The following is a 20,145-nucleotide window of genomic DNA, read 5'->3' on the forward strand; positions in this document are numbered from 1 at the left end:
ACCAGCAAACAAACTGCCATTGAAAGGCAAATGTCTTTTCTAAGGTGATATAACAAGCCATTTACAAAAAGAACTTTAAAATAGCTCCTGCTTTCAGACTTACCCAATTAAGTCACATTTTCTCTGTGACTTAATGGCTCCAGGCTTTACTCTTACTTCATAAATCACAACCTCTAGCTTGGGAAAATGCTTCAAATTACATCAATCAATAAGTTTTTGTTGACTATTTACAATCAGCCTAGTGCTATACCAAGTGCTGTGAGAACCAAGTGCCTAATGTGAGGCCTGTACCATCCACTGCTCTGACACTTTTTCAAGCCTTATAAACAGCATAGGCTCTTTCCCTTGTGGTCACTCATTGCTATGGCCTGGTGTTCATGGGTTTTGCAATCTGGCTCAAGCCTATCCTTCCAGTTACTACTACTATTTCTAATCTTCCTCTACTCCTATTGTCTCACCATATCTTGATTTTTGTATGTGTCCACATTTGCATTATTGCTTCTTCTCCCACGAAGAACTCTCTTGGCATCTCTAACTGCTGAACAATTAGCCATTTTGTATGGCTCAGGTCAGGCCCCCTCATTTCCATGAATCCTTGTTCTATACTCTCTTGGGAAGTGCTTCCTTCTTCTTTGAACTGAATGCAGGTTGGCTTACTGTACCACCTAGAGGACACTTGGGTTATCAGTGCAAGATAGAAATCACCTCTTATTTGTGTCATTCCCTATGGAAACTTTCTCTAACCAAAAGTTCAAGTAATATTTGTAATGTATAATAAAGGTTTGCATTGGAGGTAAGCTTTTAAGAACAGGAAGGAGGAACCAGGACATGGAGACTAATTTGGATATGGGGACTGCCTAAGCAAGGGACAGAAATGAGAAAGCATGAGGTCTTTCCAGGGAGCAGCAAAGATTTTACATCAACCTAAAGCTTAGACAGCAGGAATACTAGTAGTGGTTCATGAGACTGGAAAATAGACTAGAGAACCTTGTCCCCCAAAATAAACTTCATTCTATAGGCACTGGATAACCACTAAAGATATCTGAACCAGAGAACCATTATCAGAATTCTAGTCACTGGAAGCACTATGAAATGCATAACAAAAGTTGGGTGTAGAAATGGAATTAATTATCAGTAAGATATCCATTGAAATAGCCTAGAGAGAAACAGGCAACAAGAGCCTGAATTAAGGAAGTGGCTTTGGGAGCAGAAAAAATATTACAGAAGTCAGATCGAGAAATTTAAAGAAGAGTGATGTGAAGAATTCCAGTTTGAGTAACTCTGAGGATGGTGGTTCACTAAAAATAAGGAAAGAAATAAGAGAGAAAGAGGCAGTTTTTGGGAAAAACATGAACTCCACTTTGAATATCTTAAGTCTAAGGTCTTGTAAAGACAGTCAAGTAAAGATATCTAAATGGTAAGTGAAAAATAGGGTTCAAACTCAGGAAAAACATTGCAATGGATGGTTTACACTTGAAAATTATCAGTATGAAGCTAACAGTTCAAGCCAGTAGAATGGAGGGGCCTGCCTAAGCACTCGACGTGGATAGACAAGATAAGGCCAGGGAAAGACTCTTTGTAATGTCTACAATTTGAGGGTGGCAGAAGGGAGGCAGAATGGTCTGGGAGACAGGAGAAAAACATTTATAAAAGGAGAAAAAAATATAAATGTGTGTAGTGGCATAGCAGCCAAGTAGAGAGCATGATTCCTCATTTAGAAAACTAATAACAAGAGATACCAAATCACTTACCTTGTTGAAAAGATGAAAGTTAAAAGCATAAAACTCAGCTGGATAGAAAATACTGAAGAAAAAAAGATTGAATCTAAATTAGCACTCTGAAAGCAGTATTTGTAGCATACTTATTGGTATATTTGTTTTATCTATAGGTTTACTTATATTTGTTTTATCTATAGGTTTACTTACTTTACTTTTAGTTCCTATAGTTTACTTATAGGAATTAAAAAAGAAAAACAAACAAATAAACCAAACAAGCATGCCTTTCTAAACTGACATAATCATTTAAATTAGTGGGACTCAGTCTGTTCTTACTGATAATATCCCCAGACACAGTCTTTGTTATTGAGGGAAAACATAAAGCCTCTTTAAGATTTGGTTATTTAACTTGGTCAATTTAGAAACAGCTGGTTTATACTATGAATATTTCTAGCAAATATCACAAATGCAGTAGCATACAATATACTTTAGAATAACAAAAGATTCTTTGATATTGCAACATTAGTAACAGTTGTCTTTGGGATTATAGGATAAACAGAACAAAAGGTTGCTTTTTGAGCTTTAGCAGTTTCCTGCCTTTTATAGTCTGCTGCTTCTCAAAATGAAATGATATTACTTTGGGTAAATTTTATTAGAAAATATGATGTAAATATTCATATTTTAACCAATGCAGCCAAGTTATTATGCTTAGAAATAATAGTATCATAAATTATAAATCCTGTTTTTAAATCACAGTAAGGCATAAGATCAGTTTAAAGTTATTATAAACTAAATTGGTGATACAGTGCTCAATCTAACATTTGCATCTGACAGAAATTAAGGCTTCTCTCATCTGACATCAACTACTGTAAATCAGAAAATGGGGCAGCAGACTCAAAAACAAAGGAAATTAAGATGTAAGTGTAAAGCCGATGTATTTTAAAAGAACAGAATAAAGTCACTGAGTAAATGTAATAGAAAATTAAGCATTCATTTCTAGTCAAATTAACACTAGACATGAATTTAGAGAACACACAGTGCTACGTGTTGCTATTGAGGAGACTGAGGGATAGCCAGGCTATCCCATTTGCCAACTTACTTATGAACAGTATGAGAACAAGGCTGAATTTATCCAGGTCAATATTTGGGTTAGAGAACGTGTCACAGAATGTTGTGTAGATGATCATGAGGAGTACACTGCTGCTGATAGCACCAAAAGGAGGCTTCTTTCTCTCAAGCCAATCCTTGATGTATCTTCGGACAATCTGAAATACAGAGATCAACAGGTTGCCTCTTTTCAGAGATGTAGGGAGTTGAAATGGGCATCACAAAGTGATTCTGACAGGAGAAAGACATAAAGGAAAGAGAATAATTTGGTTGATGGCCACAGTGGATTTCAAAGCTTCCCTGCCACACTACTCTTCTTCTGGGGAATTTAACATTTGTAGTGTAACTTCCACTGGGTGTCCATAATGAGAGTATATTTTCAACTGCATTCAAATCCATCCTTAATCATGCCAAATGCTCTTTGCTAGCTGTCACTGAGACATGCCCATTAAGCCTCCCCAAAGTTTATCTCCTCTGCTGATCCTAATGGATGTGTGTAATTATCACAGTCCCTTTTGCCTCAACAGACAATTCCAAGTGCAACTTTGGGAATCTTAAAAATCTGACATCTTCAAGAATTTCAAGACAGTAGATAATCGAAAGTGATCCATGGAACATATTAATATTTAAAATGCTAGCAATGCACCAGAAGTTTTTAATTAAATTATAACTCATGCTTGAAAAGCAAAAGTGCATGTGTTGTGGGAGTTTAAATAATTCAAACTCTGAATATCTAGAGTTTTTGTGAATCCAAAGACAAATGCCATTTGCATACTTTTAGAATTCCAGAATTAACACTTAAAAATGAATAAGCCTGTCCTAACTTTCCTACAAAAGATCAGTGAAATATAAAGTTATAGAGCAATTCTGTCTTATTTTAAAATCAGGTCATCTGAATATTAGTGATAACTTCTGTTTGGACATAAAAGTGAACCACTCTACTTAAAACCTTGTTTCACTTTTGAAAGAAGCTGTACAAGTCCTATCATAAGGACGATAGCTGAGACATATTAAGTTTTGAGTCACTCATTATCCTGCATAATTGAACATGAGAATTCACAACAGGCTGAATTACCATGGATCCATTAGCAATAATGAGGTCAGGGAACTTCTCCTGATAAGGCTGATGGGGTTCTGTCATCATGTACTCTGTCACTAAAAAGCCTTAATTCGCAATGGAGCATATCTTTACAGATGCTCAAGAATAAAATAAACTACTCTCAATAGAATCTTTGAACAATTGGCTGTTGGATCAACTTCAGCTGTTCTCAGGGACTCATGAAGTGAACTGACAGTGTATTAAAGGCGTCTTGGCAGAAAGCTGACCATCTGGTACCAGGTACAGGTACAAAACCCTGAAGGTTAGGTGGGGTGGGAATAAGTGGAAAGTGTGTTAGATATTTAAAAAATTGTAATTAATTTTCTTTAAAAAGGTAGATCTTGTAATTAAAGCCACACCTGGATTTATAAAATATTATGGGGTTTATTTTTGGGAAGGTAGGGGGAGTGTAGACGTGATCCCAAACCATAGTAATTTATCTAGCATTCATTTCTTTCTTTAAATTTAAAACATAGTGATGTAGAGAGAAATAAGAGCAGTCCTGTCACACAGCATTATGGACTGACATATTAGAACACACATTTTGGATAATAGTGCTATAGGTATCATGGGTATCCAGATGTCTCCATGATCAGATATGTCACCAGGGGTGGTGGGTAGCTGGTTATTGGAAGGCTACAGAGGGACTTCATTTAAAGGGTCATTTCATAATCTATTGTGTTTGGTAGTATAAAACTGGTAGCTGCCCAAATTTAATATAACTCAACTCCTTTAAGAAATAAAATAAATGGAAATTACATGAAATTATTGAAACTGTTGCTGCCCTTCAATCTTGTTTTAATACACAATGGTTAAAAACACCATAAAAGTTCCTCTCTGCAATAGGTTATAGAACGCATGATCCCAATTCCAAAAATAAATGTCTTCCTCTCCTACCAGCATTGCTCTCCAACAACATAAATAAATATGAATGAGGTGCAACTTGTAAGTGAAAACCACTTTAAAACCCAAGACAAATCTGTAATAATTAATCAACTGTATGAGCAATACAGATGTCCCTTGGTATCCACAGAGGATTGATTCTAAGACCTCTGTGAATACCAAATCCACTGACATTCAAACTCCTGATAAAAAAGTGTAGTGTTTGCATATAGCCTACACACACCTTCCTGTATACTTTAAATCATCTCTAGATTACTTATAATACCTAATACAACTATTTACACATGTATTATACTGTAGCAGGTTGTTATACTGTATTTTTAAAATTCTGTATTATTTTTATTGTATTGTTATTTATTGTCTTTTCCCAATTTTTTAAATCTGCAGGTGGTTGAATCCACAGATGCAGAACCCAGAAATACAAAGGGCCAACTGTAATTTGATTGAGCTAACCTAATAGTCTCTTTCTTCATTGCAAAGTGCGTAGAGTCTCATAGTAGAATAGGACTCCCTCAGTATGACAAGAAACAGGGTCTCTCAGGTCCAGAATCCTTCTAGACAAAATGTCTTTCTTCTAAACACTCCAATAAATTGATGGTGGATACCTAATCTCAATAAAGAAAAGAACTGGAAAGTTGGGAATGGATAGATGTACAAGTAAAACAGTAACTCTAGGGGAAAGCAGATTGTCTTTCAGCATTTCCAGTCTTATGTGATATTTGTCTATATTTTCTAAGTAAACCCTTTTATATCTTGCCAGGTTGCACAGAGCTTTTCCATCTTCCTCTAAAATTAAATTCACAAAGCAGCTGCTTTTGCACTATGTAGCTAGAAAGGCGTTAAAATGTTTCATAAACAAAAACTGGGTGAAGTAGTGTTGACATGCCTCAAAGATATGCTTTGGATATAAACTCCAGGAAACCTTATCTTCTCTTAGTTTAGCCACTTACACTTTTGACGCAATCATTCTGTATTTGTCAAGAATTCATGTCATTTTAAAATTCTCCAAACTTCTTTGCCTTATAGAAATCTTTAATAACCTTACAGATAACAACACTTTGCTTGAGCTAGATCAACACAACCTGATATAGATGCCTCAGAATTCTCTCTTGGGAAAAAAGAAAATCCAAGATGAGGTGGGAAAAGGCATTCTGGTGAGGTGGCCAGTTCTATCTTCCTTCAGAATCTATACTAATTCATTTGCCCTCAGACCTCAGAGAAATGTAGGTGTTCAAAATTAAGTGACAAATCCTCATTAACCTGTTTATTTTTCCCTGTGAAGAGAGAAGGAAAAAATCTTCCACAGAAGCTTTTTTATTTTGTTGTCTCACCTTCAAAACTTTGATTTTCTTATTCTAAATTAAATAGCAGGAAAGGGTAAAGGAAAACTTAAATTTGACTCTCTGTGCTTCTAATAAACAGAGCCACATATCAATTCCTGCATGATTTCCAAGTTGGAAACCTGTAAAAATGACATGTCTTTGGTGTAGAATGTCGATTCACTGAGATAGATATAAAGTATAATATCCATCATCTTAGTTTTCTTAATTTTTTTGTGAAAGTATTTCCTAGCTTTTTGTTTCTATTCTGTCTTTACCCTATTCATAAATTGATTTTTGAGTAAGGATATAGGATAGATAATGTTTCATGTTAAGTGTCTGAATTTTAAAACATTTTTCTTTAAGGCAGTTTCAGTTTGTTTCTTCAATTTTTATCCTCTATTGCACTAAATCCATATAGTTTCATAAAGTTTTGTTTCTACATTAATATTCTGTTGCAATATAAAGTCAGAGATATGAAATCAAATCCAATTTCTATAACACTTTTCTTATTTTTATTAAATATTGAGTAGATTCAAAAGAAAACACTTTGCAAAAAAGCATAAACAACAATAATAATAAATGGGCACAATGAACACTTATTATCTACTTCACTCTTTGAAAATTCTTCCCCTCTATTACTTCATTTCATTCTCATGAGAAAGGTCACACACTATTATTCTGCAGAGTTTACAGTTGGAAACAGACACAGAGAGCCAAGTCAACTTGCATAAAATGTTGAAAAGCTAGGGAGGTGGCTGAGTAGGACTACGACCCCTATTTCCTGAGGGAACCATGGCACAGGAGTTCAGAGTACAGACTCTGGAGCTACAGTGCGCCTGACTTTGAGTCCTGGCTCCAATCCTTACTTTGTGATGTTGGGCAAATTCCTTACTTTCCGTGTGCCTCGTCTGTGATATAACAGTGGTTGTCTTGAGGATTAAGTAATTAAATAAATATAAAATGCTTTACAGACCGGGCCTGTCCCTGGTAAATGATCACTATTTTTATTTCCGAGTCTCAGTTTGATGATATTTCTATCCCTATTTATCAGTACACCTCACTGTTACTTTTCTCTCAAAGCAATTTTCAGGTGAAGCAATGAAAACTGTTCATATCTAATATAATGCTATAAGTGTAAAACTCTACTAGTATTAATAACACTAGCTTCAACTTTAATGGAAGACTATTTAACATGAAAGGCCCATCTCAAACTGAAACAAATCACTAATGGAAAGACCAGAGAATGCATGAATGATAATGTATAAATATGCTTTTTTATTATTAATTTATAGGGAAAAAGTAGGTTTTAGTGTGCTGCTTTAAAAAATATTCAAGCTGGTGGAAAATAAAAAGTGGTAGAATTTCTGCTTCATTGTTTATTTGTATACCACTTAAATATAATGCACAAAATAAGTATTTGTCCCAAGCACTTAGATGTATTGAAAAGGTTTGTTGGAAAAGAAGAGAAAATACTATGATGGCACAAATTTTCTTTCTTTCTAGATTGACAGAGGAACAATCTCCTAGCCATCTACGGAAAGATTAATCTTATCTCAGCGTCATAGCACCTTCAGGGTAGAAGATATAAAACACTTTGTTCTACAAATTAGGAAAGTAAGGCCTAGGAGCCGTGTGTGCAGCCAAGCAGTGAGGAAGACCAAACTACACCTCCCATCAAATCAGAGTCAGTCAACAATGATTTAAAACAAAAAGAAGTATTGTATGGGGAAACAGAAAAATAAAATTCACTCTCAGAAATATAAATCACAAGTTGAATGATACAAGCTTTTATCACCAATAAAAGATTAAGAAAAATATATTCAGTTCATACTTCCTAGTCTTTTCTTCTCTCTCTAGTTCCCATTTTCTATTTAACCAGTAATGATAAAACCTCATTTTAAAAGATGCATATAACAATCCATACAAGCGTTTATTTTCATAATTCGGCACTCCTAGTTACAGTTGTGAAAGTAGCCTGACATGCAGTACACCTGATTCCTCTGAACTAGCATATATGGGTACTGCTAACAGGGGTCCTCAAAGATTACATCACACAGTTGAGGAGATTAAGATCAGGAGATTAATTAAGATTAATCAGGAGATTAAACTAAGCAGACAAGGTCCCTGCTCTCATGACACTAACATTTTAGTTTAAGAGAGAAATAAAAAGCAAAACAACAAATAAATGAGGCAAAATAATGATACATACTAAGCCAAAGTTTAAACTAAATGATATGATAGTGACTGAGTTGTTATTGGGTAGCCACCCAAGGAGAGGGTGGGGAAAGGTCTTTCTGAGGATGTGAAAGGTGGCAAGGTGTTTCATGCAGAAGGAATGGCCAGTGCAAAGGTCTAAGGCAGGAACAAGACCGGCATATTTGAGAAACAGAAGCAAAGTCAGTGAGACGTGAGTACGATGGGCAAGTGGGAGAGTGTTGGGAAGGTAAAAGGGACTTGAAGATAGAGGATAAGGTAACTATCCCTTTGAAGAATAGAAAAAGGAACATTATAAGGAAGTAGGGTAGGGTTTCTGGTAGGTGTTAGATGACACGTTAAATTTGGCGTCACGAATTTAACACAAGATGAGACCAATGTGTATTGCTTTCTGAGAAGCTCAGCTCAGCTGCTCCAGTAGAAGCAGGGTTGGGCCTTTGTGAAGTAGGTAAAATGGAGAGGTGAAGAAGCTGAGAGCTCTGCCAGGGAGTGAGGTGAATGACAGGCCATGGAATCTGAGCAGCTCCATTGCACGCGTGGAGTAGGCAGAGTTGGCTTTAACCAGGGTTGGAGCTTTTTGAGCAAGTACATCAAAGGGAGAAAGGGTGAAGGAGCTGAGAATATTTGCCAAGCAGGGATTATAATGGCAGGCTAAGGAATCAAAGCTGGGTAAGAAGGGAAGTACAGTCATGAGGATGGTGACTGAAAGGTCAGTTAATCTGGGGTCTTGGTGAAACTGAAGAATTACTGAATAGAGTATGTGAGCTTAGTAGGTGAGGACAAGTATGGTGGCTATGAAGTGGGCTGCCTGAGATTGATCATCAAGGTCCAACAGGCCTGCTGTAGCCCCGTAGCACTTTTGTGTGTATTACAAAAATCCCTTCTTTAATATACTTTATTTCCTCCTGCCAGAACAATTTTAATAATAAATATTCAAACCTATGATGCCTATAAGCTGGGCGCACTTCTTTGAAATGCAGCATTGTTGTGTACCACACAATCTATACCACTGCAAGCAGAGACGACCTTGTGAGGCTGTGACTGTAGGAGGAGGTGGCTGAGGTGACACTGCCTGCCCTGGGCACCCCTGCCTGTGGAATGCTCCCTCTTTTCCATGGTACTGGAGGACCTGAGCATCATGCAGCAGCACTTACATGATAACGTCTACTCAGACATGTGGCTCTATCGTTTATGTTAGTGTACCTGTGGGCCAATTACAGCACAGTTCATCCAAAGACTAAAGTCAAAGGAGGTGTTAGAAATACGGCTTTTCTTTAACATAAAATTTTGAAAAATTTATTTTTTCTTGAACTAGTGTCCTTAAAAAAGATATACTTTTTTTTTTTTTCAGATATGTTTTTCAGGTGATGACTAGGAAAGAAGTAAGTCATTGTTATTGAGTACCTACTATATACAGACCTAAAAATATTATCCTGAACAAATGGCAACCTAGGGAAAATTACTGCTAGGGGCTCCCTGAAGATAAACTCAAAATTCTCTTCAGTCAATCTTTTTATACATCTTACACCCTACTCTTGAATATGTTATTAAGTATACCTATAAATACTAACCTATGGAGACCACTACTTAGGATGAAATTACAGATTAAGTACATACATATATACTGAGAGTTACTATAAGCAAGGAGGTAGGGGAATTAAGATATAGTCTCTGCTTTTAGGGAGCTCATTGATAAATTATATCATTTCTTGATAAATATTATGAATCAAGTACTATGGGAGATGTGGAATTTAATCGAGGCCAGTCTAGGTCAGAGCAGGCAGGCGTCACATTGGAGGACACCTCTGTACCAAGTCTTCAACAATGAGTAGGAGTTTGCTGGCAATACAGTTGAAGGCACAGAGCAGTGAAGGGCCATGGTCAGGTGAAGGATGATGAGTATGCAGCATGGGAAAAGCAGAGCCCTAAGGAGAGGTCTGGTGGGAAGTGGCACTGGAGAAGCAGGTTGGCCAGACTGTGAAGGGCTTTGGGGCCATGCAAGGAATTGGCAACAGGGAAGCACGGGGATGTTTTTAAGGAGAGGAATAATATGAATTGATTTGTGTTTTAGGACTACTCTGGAGGGAGTAAAGACATTAGATGGGAATTGGAAGAGACTCACAGCAGAGAGATAGGTTTAGGAGGTGCAATAATTTAGACAAGAGATGATGAAGGTGTGTCATCCTTTCCAGCAGTGTGGCCAGGGCTGCAGGGGCCAGGTGTGAAAGATTTCTGAGGCAGAAATGGTAGGATGAAGTGACTGCCTGGAGGTAAAGGAGTATGGCTGTAAGGAGAGGGAGGAGGCAAGGCTGACTGGTGGTTTCTAGATGTGGAGACAGGATGGTGACTGTTAATTCCTAAGACCAGAATACAAGAGGAGGGGCAGGTAGATTCAAGCATATAGGTTTTCTCCTCGAAAAGAGCCATCAAAGAACTGTGGTATCTAGAACACTTAAGAGAAAACAAAAAGCTACCTATACTACCTTTTGACTACCATTATTACTTTATAATTTACTGAATACTTTGCTATTTACTACTGAGTACATGAAGAATGAGCCATCTAACAATTCATCATTCCTTCAGGATAAATGTTTTTAAATTACATACATTATATAACCCTATACATACAAAATTAAGTAACCTATACATAGATATTTTGTCTGTATGTTTTAAGCCAAGCATTTATTATTAATAGGGGAGTTTCCAAGATCTACTATGAGAAGAATGCATGAGCCTTAAATTATTAGATGGAATTATTTTCAGAACAAAGAAAATATGTATGAATATAAACTAATATAATCCACAGCTTAAACTGTGTGGAGATGAGAAGTACAGGTAGATTCAGTTATACCTCTATACAACAAAGCATATCCCTTACTGATCATAGAACTCTGGCTTGTTCATTATTTCACTGACTCTTTCAGCACGTATTTGTTGGGTGCCTATCGTCTGGGAATGTAATGATAAACAAAACAAATAGGCTCCAGTACTCAAGAAGCTGACAGTTGAATGGCAGAGACAAACTGTTAACAAGCAAACTAAACATAAGTATATTTTGTGAGAAGGGTCAAGAAAGAAATCAAACAAGGTGTTGCAATGAAGAATAACCAGGGAAATATCAGCTATATGGTTTAAAGAAGGCTTCATTAAAGAGTCAAATGAGAAAAAGGCTGAGGTGGGAGGGTAGGCAGAAAGACACCCGAAACAGAAAGAATGAGCAGGAACTGAGAAAAGCCAGGGAGGCTGGAAGTGGGAAATGTGGCAGAGGTCAGAGAGGTAGGCAGGGATGTAACATTTATTCAGAATCTCTGTTATGTGATCAGCACTGTGGGAGAAGTATTTTTTAAGTATCATTTTATATTTAATTAAATGCTATTCTTAAAGCACTTTTAAATCCCCCATTTTATGCTAAATTTAGTCCCTTTTCTAAGTATAAAATTAAAAAAAAATTAGCACATGTGTTGTGGATGCTGTGGAGCACCACCCAGATCCTTCTCTTCAGGAATCAGGTGCTTATACCCACAGCAGCAGGGAGTGTTGGGTGAGTAAAATATGTCAGTGGAGTTCTTCTTTAGGACTTGCCCACAGCCTAAGAGAGCAGACTCACCCAAGGTCACAGCCCTCATGGAGGGTAGGAGGGAAGCCAGTATCTAATGACTGGTCAGTGTAAGAGTATAAAGACCAGGTGCTCTTGCCTTAAGGTAGGACAACTCTGAGGGGTCATTCCAGCTCCAGAGTTCCCCATGGGATTTACTGAGACCTTTGCTGGGACTGCATCAGCTCCATCCTACTTTATTCACTCTATTGCTCCCAAGGGTACACCTTTGTAAACTTCCTGCCTAAAAACCTCTGTCTTTGAGTCTGTTGCCCAGAGAACCTGACCTAAGACAGCATGTAAATATTACATGTCTATGCATACATTTCTTGTCTTTTTTTTTTTTTTTTTTTTTTTTGAGACAGAGTCTAGCTCTGTTGCCCAGGCTGGAGCGCAACCTCTGCCTCCCAGGTTCAAGTGATTCTCCTGCGTCAACCTCCTGAGTAGCTGGGACGACAGGTACCCACTACCACACCCAGCTAATTTTTTTGTATCTTTTAGTAGAAACAGGGTTTCATCACATTGCCCAGGTTGGTCATGAACTCCTGACCACAGGTGATCTGCCCACCTCAGTCTTGCAAAGTGCTGGGATTATAGGTGTGAGCCACTATGCCCAGCCTATGCATACATTTTTTATATTCAATATTTCAAATACTTGTTTCCTGTTTAGTATTTGGAGGGAATTTGGAAATAATGATTATGATGATAGAAGCTACAAAGCACTTACCTGTGTTAGGTTCTATGCCAAGAACTTTACAGGCATGCATATTTCATTTAATCTTTACAACAGCCCTTTACGATAGATATTATTGTCATAATATTTAATAAATTATGAACCTGGAGCTAGGGAGATTAAATAACTCGCCCATAATAACACAGCAAATAAAAGGCAGAAATAAGTCTAGAATCTAGTTGCTCTTAATATACTGCTTTCCTAAGATTTGTTCACTTTAGTTGTGCATTAAATTCTATACTCCAATACTGTGGTATCCTATGATTTTACAGAAAACAAAAAACAAAAACCAAAAAAATCCACTTGTTTTAAAATTTGTGTGCTTATATGCTTACTACTAACTTGTTATAAGAAGTTACAATGGAATTTTTATTAGTCCAATTGAATAAGAATGACAAAGTAAATCCTAAATATTCTAAGATAAACTTTAAGAGATAATAGTATTAAACTGTTTATCAATTACATGGTCACAAACATAGCTGCTGTTGGAGGAGTCTATCGCCAACCAAAGACAGATGCTTGTTCCCAACGATGGTCATAAACATGGAGACCTTATCAAAAGTTGTAGAATAAGGTTAAAGACTTGCTAGATGTTTTCAAGGTAGCTACACAGCTACAAAGAGGAGATAATAAATTTTAAAAAAATCAAGACTCTGTGTAGAAGTCCCTAAATACACCTAGCAGGGGTCCCTGTATACAGCTAACTGCAAAGCAGATTAGTATTAATTTAAAAAATAAAAAAGATGAGAATACTGTGATTGATGAAACTTCTGTTTTTAGTCTCATATTTTCATTTATCTTCTCCCTCTGAATATCCTTTCTCTCAACTGCTCTGACATTATGTAAGATTTCACAATTTGATCTGTAAAGAAAAGATCAGATAGAATTGGAGGCCTTACCTGTCCAATGATGAGAGGAACCACAACAGTCATAAAAAGCTGAGAAAAAATAGATGTGAAAGGCACAGAAGAAGATGAACCAAGCTGTAAAACAAGAAACTAGAAGTTAGAATTACTTTGAATCAGTTATCAAGCATTAGTGTTTACAAATAATGCAATAAATAGATTCTCTCAGGTGCACCAAAAATTTGGTAGCTATCTACAAAGAATAAATGGAGTTACCTCTAATTTTCTAAATTCAACACAAAAAACTGTTAAGTATTTTAAAATATAACTTTTATTGGGAGACTAAGATTGAGAAAAATATTGATTTGCAATCAACCTAAATTGCTTATTATTTTAGGAAAGTCATTCTGTGTTCATACAGTCTATAATCATATGGCATGATATTTCATCAACAATTACAGTTTATGTGATTTTTATTTCACCTGTCTGTAGACATCTAAAATAAATGTCTCATTGCCTTATCAAGATAACATTTTTATTTATGCAAATGAAATAGTTTCTAACTTTCCGACTCCTTCAAAACAAAGATAATGAATCTCAGATCCTGTAGAATTTTTTCTTACATGAGGTCTAGCAAATGGGAAATCCTGAAACATAACTTATTTTTCAACTTAAAATTTCAATATAGCTCCCCTAAATTTGTATGCTTTAACACTGTTTATAATTCCTATTTTTCTTCTTCCTAATTTTTTGATTCTTTCTTTGCTAACAATTACAATCTCAGGTTCATTAAGATGCTATTCCCTGCAGCACAAGAGTGCTTATCTACACACACAGTAACACACTCATGGTAGCCTCCATCACTAAGAATTGCTAAGTTTTCCCATGAACTTTTTAGTGTTGGTCAAAACTTCCTCTGTTTTTCAAACTTCTCTGGACAAACAATAGATGTTTTTCTCTTTCACAGGTTCATTTTGCAACCAGATTTACCAAACCATCGATAATTGGCCCTTGGAACTTACTTTTCGCCTTTCCCCTGCAGACTAAACCTAAATTTTCATATTTCCCTAAGTTTAGTTACACTTGGAAATATCGTTTGGAAAATAATTTTTGTGAAAGGACATGGAAGTAGTGATGACTGAGAGTACAGAATGTCAAATAGAAGAAATCAAACATTTAGCTACTTGAAGTCAATAGCTCTGAATGAAGTGGTGTGGGAGCAGTGTTTTCACTAATTTTTGCATGAATGGTTTACCAAAATCTCCTCTCCAATCTGACATATTATATAAAATTCTGTCCCCCAGCTTCAGCCCCAGTCTGCATGCACTCAAAATGCCAAGAACATATGTCTGACCCATCACTGGCCCTGTGTTCACTGAAAACCAACTTCAACACTGACCACTGGCTGTTTATTTAACACATAAAAATTGGTGGTCTCTAGCCCTTTTTCTCCACAACCAATATAAACTAAACCGAAGAGAGACAAACAGAAAAAGTGAAACTGGTAAAGAACAAACAGGATACCTGGTGTGTTAAATGTCGCATGGCTGTTAGATGTTTCTTTTTATGCAAAACCAAAACATTAAAAGCTAATAATTAAGCTCTATTTTAAAGCAACTATGTCTCTGAAGCACAAGGTGCTTAACAAATACATTCTCTCCACAAATATTAACCCTAAGGATATTCCTGGTGCAAGGACTGATATAAAGAAAAAATATATTCTACAGAGAAATTGAGGCACTGGATGAATAGAAAAATAAACTTTAAAGAACAAAGTTTTCAAGTTCAAGAAGGTCCAGCTCAACGCTCTGTTCCTAAGTTTTACAGAACTTGGAGAGAGGTAGCAAAATTAAGCTATAATCTTCATGTAAAAGGCGACATTTCCTGCCTGAAATCGCTTCAGTGATCTCACATATCCCTGGCTCCTCTTTTTATCTCAACTTTAATTATTAGGTTTTTAAATTTTTTAAATGAATAACCATTTCAAAGCTATATTCTCTCTTTAAGCACCCCAACATAAAGAAAAACCCATTTCAACTTGGGTTTTAAAAAATATATATTTATAATGTCTCCATCCTTCGCATACCAGACCATTGGCATATTCAATGTTTGGAAACCGCATGTTCTTAGAAGACAGTGGAACAAGGCTATGGGTTGAGGAGGTTGTCCATGATCTCTATGGTCCCTTTTCTGATCCACTTGATTGGAAACACAGGTTACAGCAGCCTTCCTCTGAGGCTCTGTCAGATCAGAGATCAGAGCAAGCTACTCAGGGATGTAATTAACTGGGTACACGAAGCCAGACGAGGTATGGCAGGGATGCTGGGGACAAAATCCCTCAGGATGGCTCCCTTAGAAGTGGCTCTGAAAGGAAGGAAACCTCAGTACTGGAGTCTAATTTGGCATAAGTCCTTTCTTTTGAATTGGCCACCAGATCTGTCACTGTGGTCAGTATGAAGATGCAGAGGACCCCTGGGGAAGTTTCTGATGCTATGAAGGATGCCCTGGCATCCAGAAGACAGAACAGCAAGCATCTGGCACAGCGCAGCCTGTGAGGACAGGACTAGAGAGACACAAAACCCAGTAATTCTGCATGCAGAGGTGATTTTAACTAAAGCAGAAGGAAATATGCTGCTTGGGGTATTTGGTTCTTCATATTTTAATAGGGAACCTGTTGTGGTTTCTATTGTAAAGATCAGTATGTTTATGAGAAGCAGCAGTAATTTGCAGGTGAAGTTTTCAGGTTCAGAAGGTTGTATCAAGCAAGTGCCCTGGGCTTCACCGAGTACCGTGGCAGATTTAAAAGTAATATATCTCATACTGCCAACCCATGGTTTAAGATATAGCATGTTAAGCAAACAATCCAGTCCTTGGCTAATTTCTTGCAGAAATATGTAGTACTTTAAAGGAGGAAACTCACCATTAGCTTGGTTTCTTTGTTTTACTATCCTATGCTGAGAAGAAATCATTCATGAAAATTCAGTATGTGGCAATTTAGGATCTTTGCATTCAATCATTCAAGTAGTTACTTAGTGCTTCTTGTGAGCTAGGGGCATGTTCTCGACACTGCAGATACAACAGTAGACAAAAACACAAAAACACAAAAACCCCTCCTGTCAAGCTGCTGCTTTTTAAAAGCTGAGGTCGGTGTGCATGCCTGTCCATCACCAAGTATACATGCACTCAATCCTGTCTCTGGAATGTTGTTTCCCCCACTTATAACTGGAAAAGTTTGAGTCTTTTTCCAAGACTCAGTTCAAACATTACTTCTTCAGGAATTCTTTCCAAAACCTCCTCCCAAAATGCTGAATTGGCCACCCTCTCTTTTGTGAACCACTGTTCTCTGTATCTGAATTGCACCTCTTGGAATCCTTGGTTGTTCTTGCTTACAAATCTATGCTCCTGAAGGTTAGGACACTATGTCATTCACAGTTACAGTCCCAATGCCCAGCAGAGTGACCACGTTCTACATCTAGGGCAGTGGTTCTCAAATGTGAGCACATCAGAAACATCTGGAGGGCTTGTTAAAACACAGATTGACTTCCCCATCCTCACAGTGTCTGATTCAAAAAGCCTGGGGAGAGGGATGGGAGTTGTGGTGAGAATTTATATTTTTAACAAGGTCCCCAGTGGTGCTGCTGCTGCTGACTTGGGGGTTCACACTTTGAGAACCACTAATCTAGTACATAGTGAGTGTTTAACGAATGTGTGTCAATTAGTGAATGACTGTAATACGAAGGCAGAAAAAGCTTGCCAATGTTTTCATTCCATTCTTCCAACTTCACTCAGGTAAGCTGCAAAGCTCTACTTAGTTCACAGACCCAAGAAAGGATCATCAGCCAGGTCTCCCAACCAGTTGTCTTCTATAATCTCAGTAGTAACATTTATCATGCACTTCCATGTGCCAGACACTGCTTTGTTTTATTTTTAAATAATTTCAACTTTTACTTTAGATTCAAGGGGTACACGTGTAGGTTTGTTACATGGGTATATTGAGTGATGCTGAAGTTTGGGATACGGACTATCCCATCACCCAGATAGTGATCATAGTACCAAACAGTTAGTTTTTCAAACCTTGCCCGCTTCCTCCCTCTCCACTCTATTAGTCCCTGGTGTCTCTTGTTGCCACCTTTATGTCCCTCAGTACCCAATAACCAAGCTCCCACTTGTAAGTGAGAACAATGTAGTATTTTGTTTTCAGTTACTGTGTTAATTTGCTTAGGATAATGGGCTCTAGCTGTATCCATGTTGCTGCAAAGGACATGATTTTGTTCTTTTTTATGGCTGTGTAGTATTCCATGGATGTATATGTACCACATTTTCTTTATCTAATCACCTAGGTTGATTCCATGTCTTTGCTATTTTGAATACTGCAATGATAAACATGTGAGTGTATGTATCTTTTTGATAACATGATTTATTTTCTTTTGGATATATATGCAGTAATGGGATTGCTGGGTTGAATGGTAGTTCTAACTTCTCTGAGGAATCTCCAAAACTGCTTTCCACAGACACTGAACTAATTTATATTCACACTAATAGTGCATCAGTGTTCTCTTTTTTCTGTAGTCTCTCCAGTATCTGTTGTTTTTTCACTTTTTAATAATAGCCATTCTGACTGGTGTGAGGTGGTGTCTCATTGTGGTTTTGATTTGCATTTCTCTAATGATTAGTGATGTTGAGCTTTTTTTAAACTATATTTGTTGGCCACTTGTATGTCTTCTTTTGAGAGGCAGACACTGCTTTAAATGCTTACTGCGTGTGGAATAATTTAATTCTCACAGCAACCCCTTGATGTTGGTTTTATTATTACCCTCATTTTCTTTTTTTCTTTTTTTTTTTTTTTTTCTTGGAATATATTTGGTGCTAATTAGTCTTCAATAGGACAGTATATCTTCCATGTAGGGCACAATTGAAGGTAAAAAATTCCACACATGTGAGAAACAAAAGGAGAAAAGAAGCAACATATCTTTTGGAATAAGCCGTTTGCAAACTGTCTTACTCTTCTGTTTTTCTGTCTCTGCCACGCTTCTGAGTAGAATCATAAGAGAATGAATAAAATTTACTGAGTATTACCCTCATTACCCTCATTTCCACAAGAGGCAACAGTGGCACAGAACAGTTAAACAACCTGGACAAGGTCACCACAGCTAGAAAGTGACAGACAAGGGAGGGGGAGGGGGGAGGGGGGAGGGGGGAGGGGGGAGGGGGGAGGGGGGAGGGGACAAACCACAGAACACAGAAAATGATTGGAGGGACTGGTTTCTCGACTCTCCCAAGGATGGTACATAACTAGTGCCAGGGCAGATGCATTAGGGAGAAGTTAGTTCAATACACACAATGGATGCCCTAGGACATCAGGGCTTAATTCTCTAACTGGGCAGAGAGACACTGAGTGGAAGCAGGATTGGATATTATCAACCCATTCAATCTAGAAACTATTTCATCTGGAAATAATCTGGGGGTCCACTTGGTAAAATAATATGGGGCAAACTAACCAGACTCAGAAAGACAAATAGGTAACAATTCTTGATGAAGAGATGTTGACTGTCTGTAGAATTACAGTTATCAACCTACAGTTAGAAAGCAGATGGTGCATTTTAAATCACTCCTGTAAGTGAGCTGACCTGTAAATTGTCATTAATGCACCAGTTCTTCACTTGCTGTGCTGTGTAATCAGCCTTTTATCTCCTATCAGGGAAATCCATTAGCCACAGGCATCTCCACTATTTGTGTCTCTTCCCAGCTATTAAAATATTATTGTTTTAAATAATTCACCCTTGATGATTGGTCTTCACTTTCATTAGCACTACATTCAGGGAAAAATAAGAATAGATATTTACAGTAGATACTGTAGAATTATGAATGTTAACTCTCTTTTGCTAGGAAATCAGAAAGTAGCAGCTTCAGACATAGAGCAGGATTTGTTGTCTTCCTGCTTGATTTCCACCTCTCCACATCACCCACAGAGCCCAGCCCTGGGGAAGGGGAAAGGGAAGAAGGCTTGCTTACTATTGTGCCCACACACAGACACACTCATAATACCTATATCTCCTTCCTGTCACAAAGATAAACATTTAAACAGAAGAAGGAAGAGTCTCCCCAGACCCCAATCCCCTCCCTATACATCATATAGTTCAGTTTTTCTTTCATTCCTGCTGCTCCTTCTCTCACAGGGATACATGTGAACTAAACTTACATAAAATCGTCAAGTAAATGTATACCAGGTGACAGACTCAATGTTAAAAAGACTATGATTTTTATCAAAATTAAATATGGCTATTAAACAGCCATACTGATTTAGTTGCATGCATCAAGCTCAAGTTGGGTTATTGTGTGGAAAGTATACATTTAGGAGAGGAAGTTATCTTTTTTAATATTTATATTCACAGTCTTTTTCCCTTTCTGAGAAATAAAGAACAAAAGAGGCTTAGTAGATTTTATAAATATAAAAACATTATATAAAACATGGCTTCACTTTTCTTTTTGTTTATATGCTAGTTATTGTCCTTTTCTTAGTTTTATTGAGGTATAATTGACAAAAAGTGCATCTATTAAAGGTGTACAACATGATGTTTTGATATATGTATATATTGCAAAATGATTACTACA

General features: G+C 37.1%; 1 protein-coding gene across 2 annotated transcripts in view; it reads right to left on the reverse strand.

Annotated features, from left to right (window-relative positions):
- The window catches only part of SLC10A7 (solute carrier family 10 member 7), a 264,962-nt gene that overhangs the window by 37,047 nt on the left and 207,770 nt on the right, over nt 1-20,145 (reverse strand). For both annotated transcript variants that reach the window (XM_033215417.1, XM_033215418.1), the window contains exons 7-9: nt 13,588-13,671; nt 2,815-2,980; nt 1,752-1,803 (exon numbers count right to left, since the gene is read on the reverse strand). In XM_033215417.1, the coding sequence (XP_033071308.1) occupies nt 1,752-1,803; nt 2,815-2,980; nt 13,588-13,671 (302 nt within the window). The remainder of the gene's footprint in view (nt 1-1,751; nt 1,804-2,814; nt 2,981-13,587; nt 13,672-20,145) is intronic.

This window comes from Trachypithecus francoisi, unplaced genomic scaffold, assembly GCF_009764315.1.
Source record: "Trachypithecus francoisi isolate TF-2019V2 unplaced genomic scaffold, Tfra_2.0 Lachesis_group1, whole genome shotgun sequence".
NCBI lineage: Eukaryota > Metazoa > Chordata > Mammalia > Primates > Cercopithecidae > Trachypithecus > Trachypithecus francoisi.